Source organism: Mycteria americana, chromosome 6 (assembly GCF_035582795.1).
Source record: "Mycteria americana isolate JAX WOST 10 ecotype Jacksonville Zoo and Gardens chromosome 6, USCA_MyAme_1.0, whole genome shotgun sequence".
NCBI lineage: Eukaryota > Metazoa > Chordata > Aves > Ciconiiformes > Ciconiidae > Mycteria > Mycteria americana.
In genome coordinates this window covers 5,782,117-5,803,124 of record NC_134370.1, presented here as the reverse complement: position 1 = coordinate 5,803,124, position 21,008 = coordinate 5,782,117, and the positions used below count along the sequence as shown (strand labels likewise).

The 21,008-nt window shown below is 36.1% G+C and overlaps 1 protein-coding gene across 6 annotated transcripts in view; it reads left to right on the top strand.

Moving 5' to 3' along the window:
- PLEKHA1 (pleckstrin homology domain containing A1) overlaps window positions 1-20,754 on the top strand; it is a 37,345-nt gene extending 16,591 nt beyond the window's left edge. For 2 of the 6 annotated variants that reach the window (XM_075504399.1, XM_075504400.1), the window contains exons 3-13: window positions 1,961-2,017; window positions 3,516-3,561; window positions 5,675-5,772; window positions 8,396-8,527; window positions 10,217-10,360; window positions 11,363-11,431; window positions 14,636-14,700; window positions 15,578-15,641; window positions 16,877-16,994; window positions 18,124-18,164; window positions 20,315-20,754. In XM_075504399.1, the coding sequence (XP_075360514.1) occupies window positions 1,961-2,017; window positions 3,516-3,561; window positions 5,675-5,772; window positions 8,396-8,527; window positions 10,217-10,360; window positions 11,363-11,431; window positions 14,636-14,700; window positions 15,578-15,641; window positions 16,877-16,994; window positions 18,124-18,164; window positions 20,315-20,644 (1,164 nt within the window). In that variant the 3' untranslated portion in view covers window positions 20,645-20,754. Of the gene's footprint in view, window positions 1-1,960; window positions 2,018-3,515; window positions 3,562-5,674; window positions 5,773-8,395; window positions 8,528-10,216; window positions 10,361-11,362; window positions 11,432-14,635; window positions 14,701-15,577; window positions 15,642-16,876; window positions 16,995-18,123; window positions 18,195-20,314 lie in introns of all 6 variants that reach the window. The other 4 variants (XM_075504403.1, XM_075504402.1, XM_075504404.1 and 1 more) reach the window with 4 other exon arrangements.
- Window positions 20,755-21,008: the final 254 nt, after the last annotated feature.

The window sequence follows — 21,008 nt, the reverse complement described above, 5'->3', positions numbered from 1 at the left end:
AGCATCCTTTATATAAAAGCTACTTTTACAGTGCGCACGCATCAATGTGTTTTCTAGTATAGGGGAGAACAGGTAATTGCTTAGGGTTTGGGTACAGAGACAGTGAAAGCATCTAGGTCAGCTGACAACTGTCTGCCAGAAGAATATTCATGTACCATTCTGCCAGGAAGACCACAGTTAAAATGCAGTAGAAGTCTACTGTTCAAAGGAACCAACAAAAAAAAAATTAAACTATGTGTAGCATTCGGAAGTTCTTACTGAGGAGAAAAAATAAATAATTTCTGGAAGTACGAGACTTCAAACGTTTGATGTCAACAAGTAATATGAAGCAGTTCTTTTCTTCTGTTTTCTCCTGTGATATAACCAGGGCGTGTGGGCAAAAACTTGAAACGATGTAGAAATTGCAGTTCATGGGAAGTTTTAACACTAATGATATTTGCAGTGCACACCTCTTAAAGTTTTTAGTTTAGGCTTTCTTATCTTTTTTTTTTAATGTTGGAGTTCATGCACAAATTAAAGGGTGCCTTGCAAAGGGCAAGTTGAAGCTTCTTGATTTTCTTCCACTGCTGCTTTAGTTTTGAAGAACTGCAGAGCTTTTATAGAGCCACTGTGCAGAGAGCATTCTTAATCCTTGAAGTGATGAAACTCTTCATATAGGATGAGTCTATGGTGTGTGCAGAACTTCACTGGGCCCTTTGTTGCTGATAGAAGTGCTCTATTTGTATCTGTGAGAATCAGTTCAGCTGTTCAAAGAAATAATGTTTTTAAGTCCACCATTAACCACACATTACTATCCTAATATAAAGATTATAAAAGTGGTGTATACTGGGATCCAAATCAATCTGATAAAGTAAAACTTAAATTTATTTATTTGGGCAGAATGGGAAGACTTTTTTTTTTAAATTTCAGTGTTACCAGTCTATAGTAAACCTATCATACTTTTTACCTTCGAAATATGAATGGAGTGTAAACCACTTATTTGTCAGTCTTTCTGACTCTGTGGGTAGCATTAAGCTCCTCTTTGTGATGTAGAAGTTCATAAGGCACTACGGAATAATAAAGAGGGGGAAAGGATCAGTGAGCAGATGCAGTACCATTCTTATGGGAAGAATGATACTGTAACATAAAGTGCCATTTTGAAAGTAAAAATTGTAGGGGGGAAAAAGTATATGGAAAACAATGCTCTATTTAAAGGAATAAAATTAGACTGTTTAATCAGAAACAGTTAATAAAAGTTAACCATGGTTTGTGATGCTCTGTTCTTTAACTGTTGTATTTCTAGGCTACTAGCTGATTGTGAATAGTAATGTAAATGTTAAGACTAGTGTGCTAAGCGAGGATGTAAAAACAACGGACAGCTCCTTTTTGGATTGTAAATATACTTAGGCTTAACTGCAACTTTAGGAATTATCATGGTCTTTCCCTGCAATAACTTAAATATTAACTATAATATATATAATATTAACTGTAATATTAAGTTATTATAATAACTTAATATTAAATTATAAGACTATGATTTTTCAATCTGTTTTGGAAAATACGTGGTATGGCCTTTGAAGTATCTGACATAATAGATGAATGTCACTTCTTGTCCCTTCCGCCTGGCCTGGTCAAAATACATAAGACGCCAACATCTGTTAAGGAAAAAGTATTCTTTCCGGATTTCCTGGATGCAGACCTGCAAGAATCCTTTTTCCTCTAGTAAAATACATAAACCTCTGAAACAATTACTACTTGTATTGTTTCTAGCAGTCTTTCTGTTTTTAGTTGATTAACAGATGTGTGTATAATAAGCAAGTAGTTTAGATCCTGTTTCAAGTATACATTGTGTATTGTCTATAAAAACACATAGGATTTTCTTTTTGTTTGTGGAATTGAGTTATTTGCTTTTTTATGTGTAAACACTGACTGTGATGTGAGAATAAACTGGTTTCACTTTGTAACATGTGATTTGTTTCAGAATCTTCCTTCTGGATCTCCGCCTGTTGGAGTCATTAAACTTACCTATATTTCAAAGGTAAGATAATATGTAAGACACTTGTTGCTAAATTTTGGTGATAACTACCAAGGGCTGCTTCTGAAGGCCTCAACTCTAGCCAGTTTTAAAAGCTTCTTATATAGCGCATGGGAAGCTTTTTGCTTGTGTGCTACTACTGAATTTTAGGGAAGTGTTACAAACACTTCAATAGTATCAGGTTAAAATAAGAACAGACTAATTACCGTATTCTCTAGGTTTGTTTTGTGATTTCAAATGGCAGCTCATTGTGCTGCATAGAATTAATATTCCTGAACTGTATGTTTCAGTTCTTTATGAGTATTTGAATTCCAATTAGTCTTGGAGAAAAGACAGGCCATTTATGAAGTGAAAGATAAGTCTTTGGGTGTGATAGCCTGCAAGTAATAATGATCTTTAATAGATAGGACAGAAGAACTTCTAGAAAATACTTAGTTCATTACACTCTGTATACGTTCACTTCCAAATATGTCTGAAAGAAAACTGTGAACTAAGAAAGTCTTCATGGTTAAATTTGTAGCAGATACTGCATTAACAAATAAGCGGAGAAAAACAGTTGACCTTCCTTTGTCTTTCTGTTCATTTCTTATCCTTCCTTTGCTTTTCTTCTCGTCATACTGCATCTTCCCACATTCCTTGTTTTGTTTTTTTATTCTTGTAAAAGGTATCATTGATGCTGGTTATATCACAAGTACAGAAATGTCTGTGGAGACCTGCTTAAGTCCTTCCTGGTTTCCTTCTTCTATACTTACTTTGCCCCAAACCTCACAGTTGTCATCTTAAGAAATCTGAAATCTTGTATCTCACTTTTAGTGGGAGCAGGGGTGGTCACCTGTGCCTTTGCACCTGTGTGCACCTTTGAAGGCAGCTCAAGTGTGCTTCCTGTGCGGATGCTCTGTCTAACTTTCCATAGTTGTTCTGGTTACGTAGTTTGTGTGGTTTTTTTTCTGGCCAAGAAAAAGGTTTTTATGTGAGAGACTGCTTTGCCTTCTCCCCCACCCTTGATAGAAGCGCTCTGTAATGTAAAAATGGCAATACCTCTCTCAAAACAGGAGACCCGCTTCTCTGCTCCCCCAACACTGCAACATTTTAGAGACTCCTGAAGAAAAGTGGCTATTATTCTCTCTGTTAATGAACCAAAATACAACTGATGTCCTTGACAGTATGAAATGTCCTTGAATTTTTAGTTCAGTCGAGACATAGAACTTCAAAATGCAAGTAGAAGTGTTATGTTTTCAGATTTCAACGTTGGTCTGGTAATGAATCCTTAAACTTAAGGAATAGGAACATGTGGCTTAAGCTGTCTTCTTACTATAGGTTGCATATCTTGAACTGAATTTTATATGGTATTTGTTGTTATATCTGTAATATCTTTATACCTAACAAGCTCGTTATGCTGCTAATCTTCAAATTCAGCCACTTGAAAGAGGAAAAAAAATTGTGATATCTGCTGTATATTTTGTATGCACAGTGATATTTATGATCTTAATTTCCCTACTAGGTTAGCGATGCAACTAAGCTAAGGCCAAAGGCAGAATTCTGCTTTGGTAAGTTCCTGCATGCGGCATGTGCATCAAGTACAGAAATTTGAAACAAAGATAATGTTCTGCAATTCTGTTACTAGATACAGCTGGCAGTGTATTTTTTAAAAAGAGTTTGTATTCACTGTTTCTTCTTTAGTATGAGGGAAATGTTGGCTTCTTCATAAGGTGTTTTTGTGGCTTTTCATATTGCAGCTTAATGAGGAGTAGGTGAGAGCTGTTTTTCAGATGTTTGAAATTTTTGAGGCATTAATAAGCTAATCAAAAATGATGGGTGTTTTCAGAAACATGACATACTTGTCACCTATGAAGACAAGTAATTTAACTGCTTTAATCTGTATTACTGATAAAAGAGTTGATTTAATTGATCTAAAAATACTGTCAGCCAATGCTCTTACGTTAAATTTCAGCCTCTAGTGCTGCACTGAAGAAAAATAATTTGCTTGGGGTACCTTCTAGGTTTGTTGATACTTAAACTTGTTTAAACTTGAGTAAAGTTTTAGATAATCATAAAAGCCCTTATGGTCTTTTTTTACATTTTTCTTATAAGTAATTTGTCCAGAATACCATAATTCCAGATTTTTTTGACAAGCAATTGTAATTCATGAAAGTATGTGTAGAGACTGGAATCGGCTCCTGCTCTGTTTATGAATAACCATTCTTTATGGCTGCATTCACGTAACAGTTTTAGCTCAAATGAAGGTACTGAAAATGCCCGAAAGGTTTACGACAATTAGTTAAGGTGTCCTTTGCCATGTGCAGTGTTGTACAGGCCCAGAGAAGGCAGCTCCACCGCACTTGTGCAGTCTCTGTGTTGAAGCTCATGAAACACTTGGTAAATCACCCCTGTGTGTAAGGCTTCAGGGATTCTAGACTAGTACCTGGTGTATCAGTTCAGTGCCATCTACAGATTCCTCTGCACATGCACGTGTAGAGGTGTTTGTCTTCATCAGTTGTGAAGTTGCTCTTATCAGTGGGCCAGCTCTAAAAAGCTTAATGATTCAAGATGCTGGCTGAAAGCATTTAATATTTCATAAGTGTTTTTGATACATTTTAGAGGAAAAATTTACATTTATTGTCTTTTTATTTAAATACGGGGACTTGTTGTTTCAGTCAACTCATTATACAGTTCTGTATTTTGAATTTATATTTGCATCTAATAATGTTTGCTTCAAACCATCCACTCTGGGGAGAAAGATGATAGAAGAGTAAAAAGTATCTGTTTGCGGCATGTGTTTGCTGTTAGCGATGACCTGAATAACTGTTATGTTACAGGTAGAGCAGCGAAATCTGTTCAGACTTTAGCTGCAATGCTTCAAAGTTCTGGGAAGGTTTTAGTCACTGTTCAGCTTAAAGCTAATTTCAAGATAAGTTCTTAGAGTTTGTGAGAAAACTAGCCGTGATTTTTTTACTGTTACACAGAAATATGTTTGTCCTTTTTGGATAAAAGTATGTTAGGTGTTGCCAGGTAGATGCATAAACTTACTAAAAATATGCTTTCTTTGCCAAGTCACTAAAGTAAAATAGCCGAAACATAAAACTTTAAAGTTGTTTGATCCTGAGCATCATATATTTAGTAATCAATACTGACTTTTCCACAAATTAAAAAAAAAAAAAAAAAAAAAAAAAAAAAATTGTGAGCGTAGTCATGTTAATGAGTTTGTTGCAAAGGGTAACAGATACTGGTCAGAGGATTAAAAGGAGAAATTGTAGAAGTCCCCAAGTATAAAACTTTGTTGCTTAGGGAAATTGAAAAAAGGGAAATGGAGCTATAGAAAATTCTGATAAAATTCAAGGCTTTATATCTATGTAATAAAAATCATTTAACAAATTCTGTATGATGCTATTTAAGTGGAGAGCTTAAAAAACCAAGAAAACGAAAAGAAAAATGGGATTTGGGGGTTTTTTGGTTTTTATTTTTTAGATTAAAGCAAGCCTGCCAAGTGGATGTATGTAGCTTAAGATGACTTTCTAAAAAGAGAAGGGAGGGAGCTTAAATACAGCAGGGAGCTTAAATACTTCAACTGGATTTTCCATCTGAAATCAAATCTTTTTATGATGGTGTTAAGTTTACTCTTAAATTTCAGTGTTGTTAACTTTTCATAATGGTTTTTAACAGTTATGAATGCAGGGATGAGAAAATACTTTCTACAAGCCAATGATCAGCAGGACCTAGTTGAATGGGTAAATGTTCTGAACAAAGCTACCAAAATCACAGTAAGTGGTTTAGTTGATATCTAGCAATGCTTTCAAATTGTGACTGTCTCAAGGTGCTTAAATGTAACCTTTGCCTCCGGTTTTTATGCTAGAGTAGTCTCTTTATCTCTACCATCAAGTCTTGGCTTGGCTTTCCAAGACCTGGAGAAACTGCACGGAACTCCCCCTAAACTTGAGTTTATTTTACTTTTTGCTTTGCATATTGGACAAAAATGTGATTAACTTTTTCATTACAGCATATGATGGTTTCTAATAATTTAAAATTAACCATACACATTTAATATTAATTGAAATATCCAGAAGACATTTGCAAGCAAAGAAAACATACACATACGTTTGCCTGGTGTCAAAAGTTTGTATTTCTTAAAGTATCACTAAAATAATGAGCAAACACATCATGCCATGCTCCAAAGGCTCTCTCCTGATTTCAAGGAACATCCATTCAAAGAAACATTAATGCATTCTCTAAGTGTTAAATTACTTTTCTGGTTTGTACCAGGATGGCTTGTTATCACATGATAGAAAAACCCACCCTCAGTCTTTTCAGGAGGCAGAAGTTATGGTTTTGTTTTCTTTCCAGTTTTGGGGAAGTGATGACATGAACTGTTTTGAGAGCATACCCTTACAGAGAAGGGGTTCTGAGCATGGGTGCACACATTCATATTTGTTGTCAGTAACTTTCTCATTTTTAGGTTATCTAAGGATGTTTCCATGAGTTGTTTGCATTATTTTTGATGTAGCCCTTTCTTTGGAGTTATAAAAATGTTACTACTAATAATAAATTAAACAGAAACACAAAGCCTTCTCACTTGGGTTTTTCATAAGGAGGACACACCACAACCAGACTTGAATTGTTTCCAGTTCAAGAAATAATAGAGTGAAATAAAGAATTAATTGCATCAAATTAGAATTTAGTCGGAAAGCTGTTTATCATGTGTTTAACTTGCATTCTACATGGCTGGTGAAATTATTAGCATTTTTTTGTCTTTGAAGAAACAAGCCTTTGAACTGTTAATCTGTTCAGAGGTTATTTAGTATGGCCAGTGATTTAATCAACTAATTAAGATCATTCAATTATTAATTTGCATATGAGCATTACTTTCTGTCAATTGTAATCCTCCAAGATTCGTTGCATTTTTAGTACTCTGAGCGCTGATAATTTCAAAATAACTAGGAACCTTTGCAGTCCAGCACGTTGTGTACCTATTAATGAGTACTGATTGAAAATGCCTTCATATGAGAAGGTGGTTGTGGGTTTGGTCTGTAACATTTTAAGTAGGCGTTTGTGACGGCTGAAGCACTTACCCATAAAGCTGTAGCTACAAGCCCCTCCTCTTGAAAGGCTGAGGCTCATGATCTGTGTGCGCTAGGAGAATGCCTTATCCTTCGGTGTCAGACTGGCTGTGAATGGAGTCACCTTTTACCGTGCTAGCAAAGCTGGGCGTTGTGCAGGGCTAAGGGGATGGTGGAAGTGAGAGAATGAGCCTGACACCACAGCTGAGCAAGCAGCTGAGTGCCACCTTCACTTGGCCAGGAGGAAGCTGTCCGAAGCTGACATTTGTACTCTCAGGACTGTTTGTACCTCTTTGCAGGCTGTTTTTTTGTAAAATAAGCAGTCCTGGGCATAGGAACTAGAATCACAGTAGACTGTAAAGTAGCTTTGTTTTTGTCTAGATCAGTTCAATTTCAAGTTTTGAATGTGCCACAGTCCTGCGTGGTAATTCACTGTGTAAAGGCAATTTGCGTGTCCCTTATTTTTGAAGGAATTTGGATGTCCAACCCAGTAGGTTGCTGGCCAAGATATTTTGGTGCGAGACCCTTGATCTCTTCTTCTTGAAGTCACTTCAAATTTAATATATTAATATTAGGGGTGAAAGGAGATTATAAATGAAAATATCTTGGGTAGCCAGTTAGTGCATTTCTTAGGTTACAGATGTTTACTTCTTGCACAAACTCAGAAATTTGAGTAAACATTTTAGATCAAAACACTTATTGGGGGAATTAAATTCCTGTGGTGTTTTGATTGCTTTCGTTCCGCATTTGAGAGAATATTTTAATAGTTAATGATAGTTAAAAATAGGTAGAGTCATTTTGGACAGAATTTAGCAATATATGGAGGATTAATGGAGGCAGTACACACAGTCTTCATGCCAAGTATTGGAATGTGGGCGCAAATATCATACTGGTCGGGCATCCTATTTGACAGAATTCTCAATACTGTAGCCCTGTGTTTATGGCCTTACTGTGCTAGCTCTACAGGCACTGGGGTGTCTCCAGTCTAAAGCACTTATTACTAAAACTGAAAGCAAGTGAAAATACAGAACCAGTTCTTCTACAAGTTAGCAGTGCTTCTTGAAAATCAAGTGTAGTGCTTATGGCAAACCTGGGAATTGATTTTTAGAATTCAAGACACCTGGTGAAATATCTTTATTGGCACCATTTTTCTTCTGAGAACTAAAGCATAGCCTTTGCAACAAATTTTCATGTAAGCTATTTCTAGCCTTTTACAATTAGAGAACATTTGTTAAATCCTGCTGAAGACAAATTAAAAATTCTTGAGTAATGATTAGGGCTTTTTTAGGTCTTCATAAAACTTATGTTAATTATCATACTCTACTTTCAGGTACCAAAGCAGTCTGATCCTCTCTGTCAAATGGATAATGCAAATCGTCAAGCTGAAAGCCCAGGTGGAAAGAAGCAAGTCTCTTACAGGACAGAAATTGTTGGTGGTGTTCCTATCATTACACCTACCCAGGTAATACCCTTAAAACAAGTGGGTTGTTATTCGATAGAGGATGCTTTGTTGTTTGACAGGTGAGAGTAGGTTATGTATCACAATATAGCTGTCAGCTTCTCACCTTGCTCAGAGGACTTATGCTTTGATATGCACCTTTTATTGATACTGACTGGGTTTCTTGAGGATTTTATTCCCTTTATACAAGGTTATAGAGAATTATTCAAGACTATAAAGAATTACTTGAGTATTGATTTTTGCTCACAGATATCAGTTAGTATGCTGAAAATGTCTTTTTGTATGTGTGAAATGAATTGTTGGTGTTAACAATGCCAAAGTTCTGTCTTTTTAACTGCCAAGAAAAGTGGGCAAAAAAGGAGGTGATTAAGTCACCTGATTATATATACACTATGTTATTAGAGGTAGTAAGGATGACAGCAGATTAAACTATTGCAGAAGGGCCTTATGAAATGACATGCGTGGACAAATAAGATAGCAAGTGAATTTCAGTGAAAATAAATGTGGTGTAAGGGATTCTGGGAAAAACAATCCTAGTTTTTACAGAAAATACTAGATTGTGAAATAACCATTTCCACTTGAGTGAGAGGTAAGAGTTAGTCACACTATGAAAACATCATCTTGGTGTTCAGTGACAGTGGAGGAAAAACCCCCGTTAGGGTTTTTCCTAGGAGTTTACTAGAAAATCAGGAGTTTACTAGAAAAAGAATAAGGAGCAAAACAGAAAACTTCTTTGTATAACTCCTGTCTTTGACCAGACCTTGATTACTGTGTCCGGTTTTGTTCACATCTTAAAAACTAGAACTGGAAAGGTTCAGAGAAAGGTTTCAAGGATGATTAGTCCACGTGGAATGATCTCCATACGAGGAACAATTTAGTAGGCTAGTACTGTTCCATGTGCAAAAGAAATAACTAAAGGAGGATGTAAGATCTCTACAAAATCGCGATTGGCAGGGGTGGATGGTGTAAACTGTCTTTTCCAGTATGAGAGCTATGGGCTTTTAAACAAAGCTAATGGTGTAACCAGATGAAACAAAGGGAAGGAGTTCTTGTTCGGTGAGTAATAAAACATAAGGTACTCCTTGCCAAAAGATGGCATGGATGCAAGAAACTTTCCTGAGTTTGAGAGACTGGACAAGCTCATGGAAGAAGAATCTATGCAGTGTTAAAGATACAGACCTGTATCTGTTTCTGGAAGTTCCCCGAGCTAAAAATAGTTACAGATTGGATTAATATCATGTAAATGACATGTATACACCTGAACTGCCTTTAAAAAGTTGCTGAATTCTGATGTGTCTTATGGTCCTAGAAACAGCTTTTTCTTTGCTGTAGCCACCTCTAGTGTTTTGCTCTTAAAGTCATGTTATGAGTTTGCACTAAATACATGCACATATCTTGGTTTTAGGTCTGTAACATTCTTTATTGGGTGTCTGTCAATATTGTTTGAGAATACTCAGCACTTTCTTAGTTTAGTTTCTAAATGGAGCTTGCAAGTACTCAACCAGAGCTGTTGGAGAAGTCTCATTAGTTGTCTCTAGAAATAATTTGAAAAAGTTTATCTTTTCAAACAAATTGGAAATGGGATTTGTGAGTATGGGATGATACAATTATTTCCTATTATAACTAGTATAGTTATTCTTTGACCTTTAGAAAAAACCTGAGACTATTCTGAACTTTCCTGCTTTTTTCTAGAAAGAAGAAATCAGTGAGTGCAGTGAAGGGGGTGACAGGAGTTATTTGAAACGGTCACAAAGTCATGTTCCTTATTTTACTGCTAAGCATCCCCCAGATAATGCTATTATCAAAGCTGGCTACTGTGTAAAACAAGGAGCAGTGGTAAGTATTTGAGATCAGTGTGTTTCGTTAATCAAGAGCAAAGGTCCTAAGGTGGTAGTTGTACTTATCAAGTAGATGGTTTTAAAAAAAAAAGGCATAATTACCAGTAACTTTAGCACTACTGACAATACTAAGGATGGCTGAAGGTACAACTTACCCTCCCAGTAGCATGTAATTTATGTCTGTATTACTTCTTTTCATGGCTTTCTTCAGTGTTACGTTGTTGGAGATGTTTTGGAGAGGAAAAATTGTGTGTGCAGACTTTCACGTTATGCTTAGTGCACGCAACTAGGAATTCTTCTGTTCTGCAGTTATGTAGAGATCCTTATTTTGCCTACAAGAACCATCTAAATTCAGGCAGAAGTTCAATGTCTGCGTGCTTTTTAAATTACTAAAATGTTTAGAAAAAGCTAATTTGTCAGTTCAGAGGAAGAATTGTACAACTTGTCAGACTGATTAACACAAGTGGAGCTATTCATGTGATGCCTTGCTAAAAGAAGGAACAGTTCAGACTAAGCAAGATATGCGTGCTTCATGAGTTCTCAGACTCGTTTTATCTTGTATTATGAAGCTTCTTTTTGTAACACTCCTTTTTTAGTTAAAAATAAACCAGAAACCTTTAATGCACTGTCTTTTAACATTTCTTACAGGGTATTTGTGCTGCTGAGTTGCTACAGTTTCAGTGGAGATTGTTGAAAAATTCTTACAATAGAAAATAGTAGCTTCCAGCATTTTTAATTTTTGCAGTTTAAAAAAAAAAAATTGGACAGTCTTGCAGAATCATTTTGGGGGAACTATACACGCGTATAAATAAATATATGTAATACATAAAATTATAAATATTATAAATGAATAATTATAAATAAATAGGAGTTATATCATACATTATAAATATAAACTAGAATTATAAATATAATTACATATATAAATATGAATAATATATAACATGTAAGTGTATTTGTATTTTATATTTATAAATATGTGTTTGTTTTCCTTTAACAGATGAAGAACTGGAAGAGAAGATACTTTCAGTTAGATGAAAACACAATAGGATATTTCAAGTCTGAACTGGTAAGTTTCCAAATGCGTGTTATTTTCCAGTGATAGTTGCAAGAAAATCTAAGGAAATATTGCTTGTATTTGAAAACTGTGCTGTGCTGCTCCTGCAGCTCTTACTGTACTGTAATAACTTTTCATGATTGGGAAGAACAAAAAATTAATAGGGTGGCTGTTAACTCAGACTTCAGTCTTCTCTTTGGGAGCCTGTCTGCAGGGCACTGAAGAACAGTAATAAGATATATTCTAGAATCATTGTGATTTTTGTATTAGTATCTTATGTCACTTTGTAATCACATATAATTAATTGTGTTCTTGAAAGAGCTGACCATTATGTGGAGAGACAAAACTGTAATCTTGCAATTCTTAATTTAAAGTTAGAATTATGGGGTGTTCTATCATAAAAATGATGGGATCTTTTCCCACACACTTGTTTCACCCAGGGCAGCCAAGACAGGCAAAGAACTCTGCTGTTCAGAAGCAACGCTTACAGAGTTTGTTTCGGTTTCATGATCTTTCTTCCCCACTCATCACTCTTCAGCCTTTTGACCAAATGTTAAGTGCCTTCACGCTTCATTTAAAAATGAAGTGGCTGGTACTGGAGACAGTCTTTTTTTCCCCAAAAAGGAACCCCACACTTACTGAACATGAGAAAATCTGTACCTAAGGAATGAAGTCTGAGTTGTAGAGTATTATAAATTAAGGAAAATTGAGTTTACAGGCCAACTGTAAGATGTAAAATGTCAAGAACCCAAATTTCAGGCTGTTTCTGAAGAGAACTTTTGCTTTACTTTTAATGAGGAAGCATACAACAGTAGCATGAGTTTGATCTTGCATCATTATCTTTGTTAAACTGTCAGCATAACACAATTCTGACTCATTGCCTATAATAAACCCTCTATTTGTTTTCTTAAATCTGAGTGCAGATTGCTTACAAGCAAATTCTAACTCCGTGAAGAATTGTACTGTGTGAGAGTATACTAGGAAGATCGTAGAAATGCATACAGTTTTAGGGTTTCATCATACGCCTTTCCACTTTAACTATTTTGAGCAATATAAAATCTTGTAGTGTCCTCTATTCTTCAGGCTGATGTCCCCTTGCTGCAGTTTGAGGAAGGTGCTGGACTGACCAGCTGTCAGACAACAGGGAATTAGATCCTGCTTCACAATTTTTACTGGGATTAGCTTTTTTCTCATTTTAAGAGAGTTATCCCTCTCCTTTTCAGGGAAGTAAGTACTGAATAGATAGAGAATATAGTGTCCTTTTATTGGACTATGGTGGTTAATCAAAGAATTCCATGGTTAGGAAACCTGATCATGATAATCATGTTTCATATAGTTTTTTAAACAATTAGAATCTGCTTTGTCTGAAACATACATGTTGGAGAGACATTTACTCTCTACTGGAAAGAGCAAAACTTTCACAGGGCATCCCAGCAAGAAGAAAACACCTGCAACAACTTAACCCTGTGTCCATCAGACTTTTATTTATCTCCTACAAACACAAAAACAGTAAAGTGCTGTCTTCTGAAGGTTTCAGAAGGTGAATGATTTCTTTCAGCAATGTGTGGTATCTCTGTTTCCCTAATAATCTCCTGTTCCTAACGAGAGTAATACAAAGATAGGAAAAAAGTTCAATAGTGATTATTTATCCTGCCTTTGTGGCTAAGATGGCTATGGCATGGAGGTCGTATTCAGCTAGTGTAGCATCAGACTTCTAATTCTGGAAAGCTTCTTTCTGTTGGGCTTCAGTTCCCAATAGCTGCAGTCTTCAGTCAAGTCTGGCTCTTTCTTGAAGTTAGTTTGTCTTGACAGCCAGCCTGCTCACCAGTACTTCAAATTACTCCTACTGGATAACTTGAGGTGCCGTTGTTTTGCATCTGTAGAAATATATCTGAGTTCTCTGCTCTCAAAAAATGTAAAAAATGTTATTGTGTTTTTAAAATTGAAAAATGTGTAGGTTTGGGGGATATTTTTGTTGTGGTGGTTTGGTGTGTCATGTTCCCCCCTGCCCTGTGGTCTCCTCTTTTCAGTTGGAGGAAGAGCCCATACCAGTCTTCAGGTGGAGCATAGTGGAATACAGGCAGTATCAGACTCAGAAAATTATAATTTCCGAGCTGAAGTCTTCCCTGCAACAGGTGCCTGTATTCCAGGGACAATCTTGCAGTTCACATTTGATGTATTACTGCGAAAAACTCTGTTGTAATGGATGAGTGAACCTCAGAAGAGCAGGGAAGGGGGGGGGGGGGGGGGGGGAAGAGAGGCAAAATAACTGAAAAAATTGAGTTTTAAAATCTGTACGTTTGATCTGCTATAGAGACAAGTGATCTAATGAAAACTGACATTTGAGGATGGTTATATTTGGGTGACATTCGCTGTTTGCTATAACAACATAAATTGCTTAAGTATATGTAATACAAATTGTAGAGAAAGTAGTCGTTCCAGAGCTGACAGCTTTTGTTGTGTCTATAAGCTGAAGCCAACTGAAGTACTCTATTGTAACATTGCTTGAAGAAAACACATTAGGAGGTAAAGTAAGTTGTTGTTTGTTTTTTACTGCAACAACCACAGGAAAATAATAGTAGGTATGACATTACATTGTCATGGCAAAAGTGAAAGTATTTCTTTTTGAATGTTCTCACTTTTTTCCCTGTTGTGTGAAACTTTGGCAGAATTGTAACATTTATTTTTGTTATGGTAACAGAATTTTCATATGCTTTAAGAATACTCGCTCTTTTGGTATGGTTGATTTCTTTGTATTCTTTTTAATTGTATTGAGTATGGGATACAATTAATCTTATTTAAAGCCATGTCATGCAGTACAATTAACAAAGCATCTTGTATCGTAGCATTTCATAGCAGAAGAATATAATCGCGGTTTTACTGAAATAAGCTGCTTGAGACAGATTCAATTTTCTGATCTGGTTAGGGAAAGGGGACAGGGGTAGTTGTCTCCATTATGGTAAGGTGAATGAATGTTTTGGGGTTTTTTACTTCTTGATTTTGCCTCCTCTTTGTTGCAAGTGTCATGGTTGGTTTAATACTTACAAAAGCAAATTAAATTTTGGTTGACATCACCTTTTGCATAAGTGACTGCCTTGAAAGTCTCATTTATATGTCTGCTGCTGTCAACTGTCCTGACCTCTGGCTTTCTGACTATATTCTAGTTGTTAGGTATACTCTACTGAAATATTTTTGCCCCTTTTTTTTTTTCCTCAGGAAAAGGAACCTCTCAGGGTTATACCACTTAAGGAGGTCCATAAAGTTCAGGAATGCAAGCAAAGGTGAGGAGAGAGAAGCACTGATGTGGTTACATGGGAATGTGGTACGCTGCTTTGTCATGGCTAGGCTGCTCCTTGGAAACAATGGAGAACTTTTTAACAACTTCGGTTGATGTACGCATGTGTGATACTCTTTACTTATAGGACAGTAAGTAGTTTTGTGCCTAAAACTGGTTTTGAGAGTTCTGCATTAGTATGTGTTTCAAACTTGTAACATTCAGTAGAATGTAAATGCATTGGACAAGGGTGGAGCAAAGGAATATCATGCAATCATGAGTTAGAGATGCATGGGTGCTGTCTGATTTGAGGCAGCAATTTTAGGAGTCTCTATTCTGCTTATATAATCTCTAAACCTTTAGAGGACATTACCTTATGTTAAATGTCTGAATTTAGATGAGAACACTCTTCCTCCTGCTCTTTCTCTCCCACCAAATGGCAATATACTAAGGAATGAGTTGCCTTTGTAGTAGTTTGGGGTTTTTTGGGGTTTTTTTTGGTTTTGTTTTTTTTTTTTTAGCAGGCTACTGCTTAGGACAAATACTTTGCAAAGACATAACAAAATATAAATGTGAAATCTTACAGAAATTTGACTAGAACAATAAATATTTTTAACTTAACAGGATATGGTTTAGAATGTTCCAATTAAAAATATATATAGTAGCAGGCATGCCACTGAAACTGAAGAGTCTCAGGGCTAAAATGAGTAAGAGATGCTGGTTTTCTTTTTCTACTTGGTATTTACCGAAAAAACAACAGTAGAGTGATAAAGAAATGCAAAGGTCTTCAGACAACAAATGCTCTGGTTCTCTGCATGTCCTAGAGTCTTTTTAAAATAGAAAGTTGTACTTGCTGTTGAAGTATTTTTGTGTTTCATTTACAGTGATATAATGATGAGAGACAATCTCTTTGAAATTGTAACAACTTCTCGAACCTTTTATGTACAGGTAATTTCTTTTTTTAAATTTGGGCAAAACCAGGAGACTGTCATACTCAAAGCAAAGAAGCGCTGCTGTTTTGGTTTTTTTTAAGTTGTATTTAACTGTGTCGTGATTCTCAGAGGCAATGTGATCTTCATTACGTTTCAGAAAGATGCATATAAGACATATTCCACATAACAGCAACTGTTATGTTGGTAGTGTATGAAAGCAATAAGCAATAAATCCTAATGTGACTTTGTTGGCATTTGGGTCTTCAAATTCTGTAGGATCAAATCAATATTTGAAATCTTTTACTTTGAAGTACTGAATTTTTATGTATTGAGTTCCTGGATTCAAGTTAGCTGCCACATTAAAATGTCTACTAAAGCACAGCAACATTTAGATTTCAGTACCTATTTGGTAATATGTATCCAGATGCGCTTTATTCACTGCATCCTTACTATGTCACCTTCTAAATGTTTGGATCACAAAGACTTGCTTTTCCTAGCTCTGTGGGAATGTGATGCTTATAGTACTAGAAATAATTTTTGAGTTTCCCTCGTCAGATCAGAAAGGCCTGTATAGTCTAATACAGGCAGTGGTGCCAGATGCTGAGCTGTGAGCCGTCCTATAGCTGAATGTAATTAAGTGACGTTGCAGATGTTTCTTGCTGGGTGGATGTGCTGGTTTAACCGAGTCTCAACCTAATTAGGAGATAGCTTTAGCTTTTTATCTGTCTTCGTCCCAGATATGTACACCCTTGGTATTCACTGTTAATCTATTGCATCTTTGGATTGTTGTTCTAAGTAAATGTACAGCTAACCCCCAACAGAGACTGATTTTTATTTTACTGTAACTCTTCAGTAAAAACCTCATAGAAGTAAAGTGCAACAGTGACTGAAAAGTACAGAAGTTACATCATTGGCCAAAGTCTGCTAAGAGGGGTCAGCAGATCTCCTGTAAGAATTTCTGTGGGCACTTTAATTTTTTTTGTGCGCTGAAAGTAAAAATTTGAGTCTAGAATATGCAAACAGTATAAAAATACTTATTTCTTTCTTATTATTTTATATAACTATATACATATAATAGTAAATTCAGGGTAAGATTTTAAGAAATGTCTGGGTTAAGAAATGGAAGTCCCTATGGCTTTAAATAACAGACTACTAAAGTAGGGTAAGGCTGTTATTTTAATGCAGATGGTCAGGACACTGGGAAAGTTGAGAGTTGGTTATGTTAAATATAATGCATATTGTTTGATCCAGGCGGACAGTCCAGAAGACATGCACAGTTGGATAAAAGCAATTTCTGGGGCCATTGTAGCACAGCGGGGACCAGGAAGATCAGCAGCTTCCGTATGTTATTCTGAACCTCAGAGAAAATGTGATTAGTTGATGTTCACTTGTGCACATGAAGTTCTAGTTGGTTTTTTCCTTTTGCCTGTCCTCTCTTCTGTCCTGTAGTAATGTGGCATCTTTGCATGAACTTTCATACAGACTGGCATAAAATATTTTGCATTTTTAATTGAGCACTTACCTTAGTCTTACATGTATGTAACTTTATGTGCATTGTCTTGTCTTGTCTTGAACACGTAGATAATGCAAGTGCTAACCTAGAAAAATTCTTCTGAGTTCAGTATGATCTTTGTCACTATGCTGCTACTAGTTTGGAAGTAAAATTGAAACTTTCTAATTCCTGCGAGGTGTTTCTGCTAGTTGCTGAATTTTTGCAATCAAATGACAATATCCTGATTTGTTTTTAACCACTCTCACTACTAAATTGTCATTCTCTATTGTTGATAGTTTATTGTATATGCAGATACAGATTCAAATTTAAAGTAACTTCTCCAAGAGATCTCCGCTCGCATGAATTAGTTTTTGCTGTTGGAAATGTAGCGTGAACACCATCTAGCATTACTGAACTGAGGCACTGTGACAATTCTTAATATTTGTGAAGCCACATGGATGCCAACATTTCATTCATATTTGCATTTAAATGGTATTAGATGTTCAGTACAAAGTATGTTAACTGGTGAATAGTGAAGGTCACTGTAGCGTCACAGTGTCTCCAAGTATGTCCAGATTTAACGAGTGGAATACTTTACTGTTCAGTTGTTGTAAGCTATGGTTTTCACTTTCTGGCTATGGGATGTTTTGTAATAAGCTGAATATATCATTACCCCCATAATGTGAAATCTAATAATTTAAATCTGGCTTTTGACTACACATTTGCATTGATATTGTGTTTCTGTTAACTCAATCTAAGCTCCCAATTATTTTTTGCAGCTGGGAGCTGCTTCATGCTTTAAAATAAAACTTCCTATCATAAATTTCGTTTCTTTTGGGGGGAATGAAAATATGCAGATAACTTTTCTTTGTGTGTGCTTTTTTTTTTGTGGGGCTAACTGAGCAATCTAGCTATTACTGTCTGCATCACTTCTTTCTTTTTCCCTCTCTTCTCTTCTTTCCCCAAGTATAGGTTACTCTAATCTTAGCTTTGCACTGTGTTCCAGATGCGGCAGGCCAGAAGGCTGTCGAATCCTTGTATACAGAGGTATACATCAAGAACTGGTGAATGCAGCACGTATGTGGGCTCTCATGTAAACTTGCCTTCTTAACAGAGGGCTAGGACTAGAGACTAATTTGCGCTATAAAAAACTAAAAATAATGCTACCTGTTGTCATTACCATTACTGAAAACTAACTCATAAATTATATCATTCACTTACAGGTTTGCACTGTTTTTTCTTACTTTTAAAATAATTGGAAATTAAAAATGGCAAAAACATGTATTTATACTTCAAAGCATACTATATATTTAAACCTAAGTTATGTGATGTCATTTTAATAGGAAAGTATTAAAACTAATTTGCATGAGAGTTCATATTTCCATTTTACTTTACATTTTTTTTGAAACTGCGCAAAAGCAAAATTAAATTTAAGCTACCCACAAACTAATACAGATGCGTGCACACAAAAAATGCACGTCATAACGCTAGTAATTGGAAGGATAATACTGTAGCCTGATTTGCATGGCTTATAAGTCTCTGCATGAAATTATTAGTTCAAACGTAGAAGCATTATAATGTATAATCGGTACACTGTTCAAAGCAGTACACCTTAGGAATAATACAGCAGTGTAGTGTCTTACCTGTGAAATCAGTCAGTGTGGGTAGTAAAACCTGAGTACCTTCAGTTCAATTTAGCAAAAAGTTTATTATAGAGATCTTGTCCTAATGTCCCTTTTTTCCTATTTGTTGAACTAGAATTATTAATAAGAACAGTAGGTAAATCACTGAATCGTATGTTCTCCTAAAGCAAATGTTTTTCGTAAAGTGGAGTATCAAGTCAGATATGAAATGAGGCAATGTAAATAATGTGAAATACTTCACTGAAATTGAACACAAAACTGAAGTCCAAAAAAAGTGGTACAGCCTCCTTCGCCCAATAATATTAGTTAATATATAAAAAGAAATACAGTAGTACTTGGCAGAATCCATTATGATTAAATTTATGAATTCACGTCATAGCATTCTAAAAGAAATTTGGGAAAACTGCTGTAAAAAAATAAGTATTTCATTTAGGATGTATATTGCATCTTGGACACACATCTGTGATGGTTTTTTGCTAATAAATGTGCTTGAAAAGTGACTTGATTTGTGTACACACATGGGTTCACAGATTTCTTTAGTTCATGTACTAACATTGGTGATGGCAGAAGTGGCAGCAGCTGCAGCTCCTGATGTATGCAGAGTGAAGTATTCACTGCATCATTGCACATCATTTTGATCATATCATTTAACAGTGCATCCAGCACTGTTTTAGATATCCCTAGGTATTTGAGACATCCTTACAGAACTGGTAGATACAATGCAGAACCAGAGGAATTTTTTGTTCTGGAGAGAGAGCTGTAGGTCAGGCAGGGTATCCTAGGACATCTAAAATGGCACTCTGTGCCTATGCTTTAGATTTCTAAATCATTCCTAGGTAGTCTGGGAATTTGTTTCTGTCAGTAAGTAAATGGTGGAAGATTATTTTCACAGTATCAATCTAAGAGTTATGTAAAGGTCAACAGAATGGCAGTTAACAATAATAATAATCACAAGACAAAAACTTGACAATTAGAAGGAATAGCTTAAAGATCAGTTTCTTTTCTAGGTCCATTAACTTTGGAAATTGTTATACAGTCTTGATAGCATAAAAAAGTTACTGTTTTTGTTTGGTCCCTGGAACAACTTGGGGAAACTGGTACCCCAAGAAGAGAGAACAGTAAAATGCACATTACTTCAGGATTTAGGATTTGAGTTCCTCATGTATACGGATATGTTTGAATACAGTTTTCTCTTGGAAAGGTGTCACTTTCAATGGCCTTTGAAGTGTGTATCTTCAAAAGGTTACTGAACATCTTAGTAAAATGAGAAGCTTCATTTTGCTGGACTGTATTATGAAGTCTAAAGAGCTGCTGAGCTTGATTTGAGAAATTTAATTTCCTCACATGAAGAAACTGATGTTGCTGTCACATACTGCTGTAAGCTCACATTTAATAACACACTGCCTTGAGAAAGCACCTGCCTCCTGCTGCTGTGGCTGATGCTTCGCTTTGTGTATTTTCTGTCTTGATTTTTTTTCTGAGAGTGAAATCTGAAACTGCATCTTTCCAACGTGACGCCAATGACTTCATCTGACACGTGCTTTTCTTTTCCAGGAGCATACCGAGTCTTCTTCCGAACCCAACCATGCTCTCCGTTCTGCCATCCCAGCCCCAGCCACCTCACATTCCACAGCCACTCACGGCAGCCCTCTGGTCCCAAACCCTCACGCCAAATACCCTGCCTTGGAGAAGCGAGGATTTCACGAATCTTTTACCAAGGCCAAGCCAGGGAGCTACAAGATCCAGGTTGTCGCTCCAAGAGAATCAGCTTCCCAAGTGACTGAACGGGGCCTCTCGGAACCCCAAAGTAAAAATGGCACTCAGGAACAGGATCCTGGCCTTGTGGATCTGGATGATGCAAGCCTTCCAGTTAGTGATGTGTAGGGATGGAAGGGTTTGGAGAATGATCCATTTGTTCGGTCCTCTAATTTCCTTGCTCGGACTTTTAACCAAAGAAAATTATAGGAAATGAGAATAAAAAAACGGAACACTGATTTTATATGTATGTGTGTGTTTCTGTGCACACATGAGTATGTATGTGTTTGTATATTGCCTTTCAGCTGAGGGTCAGAAACGGACCTTATGCATTTTCTCAAAGCCTGATAGTAAATCACTTGCTAGGGAGGGGCCAAACTGCACAATTTAGAAGAAAAGAACCCTGAAAGACAAAAATAAAAAAGTACACCTGCAAGTAAGCAAGGTACCAGCAACTTTTCATTCCTAATCTGGCAAATTTACTAAATTTACA